Source organism: Rhinoderma darwinii, chromosome 3 (genome assembly GCF_050947455.1).
Source record: "Rhinoderma darwinii isolate aRhiDar2 chromosome 3, aRhiDar2.hap1, whole genome shotgun sequence".
Classification (NCBI taxonomy): domain Eukaryota; kingdom Metazoa; phylum Chordata; class Amphibia; order Anura; family Rhinodermatidae; genus Rhinoderma; species Rhinoderma darwinii.
Window position 1 is genome coordinate 178,654,621 of NC_134689.1, and position 7,308 is coordinate 178,661,928.

The 7,308-nt window shown below is 41.7% G+C and overlaps 1 protein-coding gene across 1 annotated transcript; it reads left to right on the top strand.

Moving 5' to 3' along the window:
• The first annotated feature begins 217 nt into the window (after positions 1-217).
• On the top strand, positions 218-1,933 carry LOC142750399 (protein FAM200C-like). Its single transcript, XM_075859402.1, has one exon. It carries the CDS (start codon positions 218-220, stop codon positions 1,931-1,933), a length of 1,716 nt encoding a protein of 571 aa, XP_075715517.1.
• Positions 1,934-7,308: the final 5,375 nt, after the last annotated feature.

The window sequence follows — 7,308 nt, forward strand, 5'->3', positions numbered from 1 at the left end:
CGCTTAGCCATCATTGGCTGCAGGTGATCACGCAACATCGCTTGGCCTAGTAGTCGAATTGTGACTGTCGTGATGGTACGTCGTGTCATTTCTTTCTTAATATTTTAATCCCTTCATACTAACTATGTCGAGCAAAAAAAGAAAGTAGTCGGACGAATATGTACAATATGGATTCACATGTATAACGGAACGTGATGGGAGTCAGAGTCCTAACTGCATGATTTGCAATGCTAGGTTGAGCAATTCTAGTCTAGCACCGGCAAAACTAAGAGAACACTTCCTTAAGCTGCATGGAGATGGACAATACAAGAACACAACGCTCCCTGAATTCAAGGTGAAGAGAGCCAGATTCGATGAAAAGGCTACTCTGCCTGTTCTCGGCTTTGTACCCATCAACAAACCGATCCTCACAGCATCGTACGAAGTTGCTTACCTGATCGCAAAGCAGGGCAAACCACACACCATTGGTGAAACACTCATAAAACCAGCTGTGTTGAAGATGGCGAATATCATGCTGGGAAAAGCGGCTGAAGTTAAGCTATCCCAAATTCCTCTTTCAAATGACACCGTTAGCGACAGAATAGAGGACATGAGCAAAGACATCTTGGCTCAAGTAGTTGCAGATCTGATTTCAAGCCCGGCAAAATTCAGCCTTCAACTCGACGAGACCACAGACGTTTCCAATCTAAGCCAGCTTGCTGTATTTCTGCGCTATGTGAAAGACGACGTGATAAAGGAAGATTTTTTATTTTGTAAACCTCTTACGACAACAACTAAGGCAGCCGATGTGAAGAAACTTGTGGATGACTTCTTCAAAGACAACAATCTTTCGTGGGATATGGTTTCTGCAGTTTGTTCGGACGGAGCTCCAGTCATGCTGGGAAGAAAGGCTGGTTTTGGTGCGCTAGTGAAAGCCGATGCACCACACATCATTGTTACGCATTGTATTCTGCACAGGCATGCGTTGGCAACAAAAACCTTGCCTCCAAAACTGGCAGAAGTATTAAAAATTGTAGTGGAATGCGTGAACTATGTGCGAAATAGTGCTCTGAGGCACCGCATCTTCAGTGAGCTGTGTAAAGAAATGGGCTCTGAATTCGAGGTACTTCTGTACCATTCTAACGTTCGGTGGTTATCCCGGGGACAGGTGCTGAATCGTGTTTTTGCTGTGCGTGTGGAATTAGCCCTGTTTTTGCAAGAGCACCAACATCGTCATGCAGATTGCTTAAAAAATTCTGAGTTCATTCTCATTTTAGCGTACATGGCTGATATCTTCGCAGCTCTCAATCATCTCAATCAACAGATGCAGGGCGGTGGAGTCAACATCATCGAAGCGGAAGAAAACCTGAAGGCTTTTAAAAAAAAGCTATCGTTATGGAAACGACGAACAGAGAACGATAACTTCGCAAACTTTCCCCTGCTGGACGACTGTGTAAGTAAGATCGAAGATGTATCTGGAATCGGAGACATTTCTGTACCCGCGGAACTGAAGCAAGCAATTGCCACGCACTTAGATGAGCTTGCAAAGTCTCTCGACGGATACTTCCCTACAAGAGAGTCATATCCAGCATGGGTGAGACAGCCGTTCATGTTTAGTGTTGAGACAACAGATGTCAATGATAAATACCTCGATGAAATCATTGAAATTCAGCAGAGCCAGGTTCAACAGCAACTCTTCAGAACAACAACGCTCTCAACGTTTTGGTGTCAACAAATGGTAACGTACCCTGTTATTGCTAAGAAAGCTCTGGAGATTTTCATACCGTTTGTTACAACATATCTTTGCGAGCAATCCTTTTCGAGGATGCTGGACATAAAAACAAAGAAAAGGAACAGACTTTGTTGCGAAAATGACATGAGAGTGGCACTTGCCAAGGTGAAGCCGCGCATTTCTGAACTTGTCTCTGAAAGGCAACAGCAGAAGTCACACTGATTTCCAGTAAATATTCATTATTATGTTTTTGTTTTTGTGTGAAAATCATGTTTTAATGGTTTTGTTCTTTGAACACTGATGTTGATGCACGGTTCATTTTGTGCACCAGTAAAATATATACCTATGTTTTGAATTTTATTTTTCCAATTAAGAAGGGTTCGGTGAATGCGCATATGAAACTGGTGGGGGTCAGTACCTCCAACAAGGTTAAGAACCACTGATTTAGGCACTTCTATCAAAATGACAGATCACATGCAGGTTAAAGCAATGGGAAAAAAAAGTAATTGTTTTGAAGTGAATATTTTGCCTACTACCACACACACAGATTATCACTACATGTAATCCAGTTGTACCCAAACAGTTGTTCGGGAGCGACATGTGGCTCGCGACCCCAAGCTGTGTGACTCTGTGTGACCGTATGCACTGGCTGTAACCTTATACACTGCCAATTTGACAAATTTGTCACTGAAATATTTATCTAAAAATCTGAGCAATTTAATTATTTCTTGTCTCTCCATGTTTACAGTGTCTCTCCTCCTTTTTGAGTTAAATGTGGCTCCCATTACAGAATTGAATGAGGGTTGCAAGGTACAGTACAAAGGGTTGGGGACATCTGCTGTAATCTACCATTAACACAATCTTTATTTAGAATGAATCGTAAATTGTAACAGATCACAAAATTTCCCTTTATAGGACGTGGCTATTTTGGACCTTGAGGAGGCAACGATTTTTCTCAATTTAAATGTATCTGCTTGTAAGACAGGCAGTTATAACACACAATATTGTTCCTAATTAACATCCCCCACATGTCTACTTTAGATTGGCATAGTTTTTTGAACATCCTTTCATTTTTCTAGGACGCTACAAGGCTTTGAACTTTAGCTAGAATTTCTCACATTTTCAAGAAAATTTCAAAAGGCTATTTTTACAGGGGCCAGTTCACTTGTGAAGTGGCTTTGAGAGCCTTATATATTAGAAACCCCCAAAAAGTCACCCCATTTTAAAAACTTCACCCCTCAAAGTATTCAAAACAGCATTTAGAAAATGTCTTAACCATTTAGACATTTCACAGGCATTAAAGGTGAAATTTACAAATTTCATATTTTTTTGCAGAAATACATTTTTAATACAAATTTTTTTATAACACAGAAAGTTTTACCAGAGAAATACAACTCAATATTTATTGCCCAGGTTCTGCAGTTTTTGGAAATATCCCACATGTGGCCGTAGCGTGCTACTGGACTGAAGCACCGGCCTCAGAAGCAAATGAGTACCTAGAGGATTTTGGGGCCTTATTTTTATTAGAATATATTTTAGGCACCATGTCAGGTTTGAAGGGCTCTTGCGGTGCCAAAACAGTGAAAATCCCCCAAAAGTGACCCCATTTGGAAAACTACACACCTCAAGGAAATTATCTAGGGGTAAAGTGAGAATTTTGAGCGCACAGGTTTTTTACAGAAATTATTGGAAGTAGGCCGTGAAAATTAAAATCGAAATTTTTTCAATTAAAATGTAGGTTTAGCGATTTTTTTTCTCAGTTCCACAAGGACTAAAGGAGAAAAAGCACTGCAAAATCTGTAAAGCAATTTCTCCCGAGTAAAACAATACCCCTCATGTGGTAATAACCGGCTGTTTGGACACACGGCAGGGCTTAGAAGGGAAAGAGCGCTATTTGGCTTTTGGAGATCACATTTAGCAGGAATGGTTTGCGGAGGCCAGGTCGCATTTGCAGAGCCCCTGAGGGGACAAAACAATGAAAACGCCCAAAAAGTATCTCCATTTAGGAAACTACACCTCTTGAGGAATTCATCTAGGGGTGTAGTAAGCATTTTAGAATTTATTAGAATTGGGCAGTGAAAATAAAAACAATCCTTTTTCTTCAACAAGACGTAGCTTTAGCGCAAAATTTTTCATTTCTCAACAAATAAAGAAAAAAAAGAACCCAACATTTGTAAAGCAATTTCTCCCGAGTACGGTAATACCCCATATGTGGTCATAAACTGGTGTTTGGGCACACGGCAGGGCTCAGAAGGGAAGGAGCGCCTTTTGTAGTGCAGATGTTGCTGGATTGGTTTCTGGGCGCCTGTGGGCCCAAAACAGTGGAAACCCCCCAGAAGTGACCCAATTTTGGAAACGACACCCCTCAATGCATTTACCTAGGGGTGTAATAAGCATTTTAACCCTGCAGATGTTTTGTAGAAATTAGTGTGCACTCGATGTTGCAGAGTGAAAATGGGATTTTTTCCATAGATATGCCAATATGTGGTTCCCAGCTTGTGCCACCATAACAAGACAGCTCTCTAATTATTATGCGGTGTTTCCCGGTTTTAGAAACACCCTACATGGGGCACTAATCTTTTGCCTGGACATTCAACCAGGCTCAGGAGTGAAAGCGTACCATGTAAAATTGAGGCCTAATTTGGCGATTTACAAAGTATTGTTTCACAATTGCAGAGGCTCAGATGTGAAATAATAAAAAGAAACCCCTGAGAAGTGACCCCATTTTGAAACTGCACCCCTCAAGGCATTTATTAAGGGGTGTAGTGAGCCTTTTCACCCCACAGGTCTTTTCCATAAATGAATGCGCTGCGGATGGTGCAAATTAAAAATTGATATTTTTCCCTAGATATGCCATTTCAGTGGCAAATATGTTATGCCACTGGAGACACACACCCCAAAAATTGTGAAAAGGGTTCTCCCGGGTATGACGATGCCATAAATGTGGAAGAAAACTGCTGTTTGGGCACACTGTAGATGGGAGAGCGCCATTTGGCATTTGGAGAGCGGATTTAGCTTGGTAGTAGATTTGTTTGAGTATTACTGGTGTTTCCATTTATAATGTGGGGGTACATGTAAGCTGGGCAGAGTACCTGAGGGGCATAGTCAGGTGGTATAATAATGCGGTAAAAAAACAATAAAATAATCCATAGATGTGTGTTACGCTGTGAAGCAATCCTTTCTGCACAGGCCGGAGTCACCCTGATAAATGACGTCCTTTCTTATGCCCCTTTTGGTCCACACTCCGCACCTTTGCAGTTTGGGAAATTTTGCTGGGAAAGTGTTGTCCTGGTATAATATGGGCACCCTCGCTTCCAGCAGATATGTTTGGGCCCTCCCCTTCCTGGTTCCCTAATTTTAGGTCCTTGATAAATCGCCTCTTGAAACAGAAGAAATGTTCCCCTCGGGCACAACTGCATATTTTTTATTTCCTGACTTATTGGAGCCATAACTATTTTTTTTTTTTCATAGACGTAGTGGTATGAGGGCTTTTTTTTGTGGGACGAGCTGTAGTTATTATTGGTACCATTTTGGGGTACATGCGACTTTTTGATCACCTTTTATCCTATTTTTTGGGAGGCCAGGTAAACAAAAAAACGCAATTCTGCCACAGCTTTTTTAGTTTTTTTTTATACAGCGTTCACCATGTGTTATAAATTACATGTTAACTTTATTCTGCGGGTCAGTACGATTACGGCGATACATATTTTATAGAACTTTTTTATGTTTTACAACTTTTTGCACAATAGAATTACTTTTGTAAAAAGAATGTATTTTTTCTGTCGCCAAGTTGTGAGAACCATAACTTTTACATTTTTTTGTCGACGGAGCTATATGAGGGCTTGTTTTTTGCGAGACAAGCTATAGTTTTTATAGGTACCATTTTTGGATACGTGCGACTTTTTGATCACTTTTTATTCCAATATTTGTAGGGCAAAGTGACCAAAAAAAAGAAACTCTGGTTTATTTTTTTACGTTTTTTTTTTACGCTGTTCAACGTGTGCAATAAATAATATAATATTTTGATACCTCAGGTCGTTACGGTCGCGGTGATACCAAATACGTATGGTTTATTTTATTTTTTTCAATAATAAAGGACTTGATAAGGGAAAAAGGGCGACTGTGTTTTACTTGAAACTTTTATTGTTTTCAAACTTTTATTTTTTTCCCTTTTTTTTTACTCTTTTTTATACTTTTTTTTTACACTTTTTTTCAAGTCCCACTAGGGGACTTGAAGTTCCAATTGTCTGATGTTTTTTTTCTAATACATTACACAACCTACGTAGTGCAATGTATTAGATCTGTCAGTTATTCACTGACAGCAAGCCGATTAGGCTTCGCCTCCCGGCTGGGCCTAATTGGCTTCCGTAATGGCAGAGCAGGAGGCCATTGTGTCTCCTGTTGCCATAGCAGCAGTCGCCAGTCTTGATTGCCTGTCAGCGCTGGCGATCTGCTAGTAACCGCTACGATGCAGCAATCGCTTTCGATTGCTGCATCGAAGGGGTTAATGGCAGGGATCAGAGCTAGCTCCGGTTCCTGCCATTACAGGTGGATGTCAGCTGTAACATACAGCTGAGTTCTACCGCTGATGACGCCGGATCAGCTCCTGAGCCATCTTGCCGGCGACTACGGAAGCCGATCAGGCTCCACCGCCGGGCGGATCTTGACCGGCTTCCGTGCTAGGCAGACCAGGAGGCCAGTATTAGGCCTCCGGTTGCCATTGCAGCCACCCGAACCCCGGCAATTTCATTGCTGGGGTTCCGATGAGCTGCAAACACCTTAAGTGCAGCACTCGCGTTGAGCGCTGCACTTAAGGGGTTAATGGCGGGGATCTAAGCTAATTTCGGTCCCCGCCATTACAGCCGGATCTCAGCTGTAAGATACAGCTGAGATCCGGCGATGATGGCACCGGCTCAGCTTCTGAGCCGGTGCCAAACATTTGAAGTATGGATACGGCAATTTGCGGGAAGTCATAGCTTTACATGGCGTACCCATACGGCAAATGTCGGGAAGGGGTTAAGACATAATAAAATTATATCGTTCCCCATACATACAAGAATATAGATTAGTATTATTATTCAGACTTTACTCTTCATATCATCCTGCTTGGGTTGTTTTAGCTCTGTTCAGTATGACATCAATCATTTCGGTGTTCACATTATATTAAGGTACGATCTCTCGACACTAGCAACAAATAAAATGGCATTAGTCATAAACCAATGACTATAAAAAAAGATGCAAAAGTTTGTGATTTTTTTAAGCCCCTTGGGGACAGAGTGTCTAAAGTTATAATCCACTTAATTTCCTTAAGAGGTTTTTTACACTATCCCCCCCCCCCCACGATTTCCCAGATAGATACGGTCAATTCCCTTTACTTTGAGTAACCTCCAATTACTGCCATGACATTGCATTGCGTCCGGTAGCCATTGCAGCCACCGGAACCCCGGCAATTTCATTGCTGGGGTTCCGATGAGCTGCAAACAGCTTAAATGTAGCTGCATTGAAGGGGTTAATGGCGGGAATCTAAGCTAATTTCGGCCCCGCCATTACACCCAGATGTCAGCTGTAAGATACAGTTGAGATCCGGCGATGATGGC

Coding starts and splice junctions, on each gene's coding strand:
- LOC142750399 (XM_075859402.1), top strand. CDS start 218: ATGATTTGCAATGCTAGGTTGAGCAATTCTAGTCTAGCACCGGCAAAA.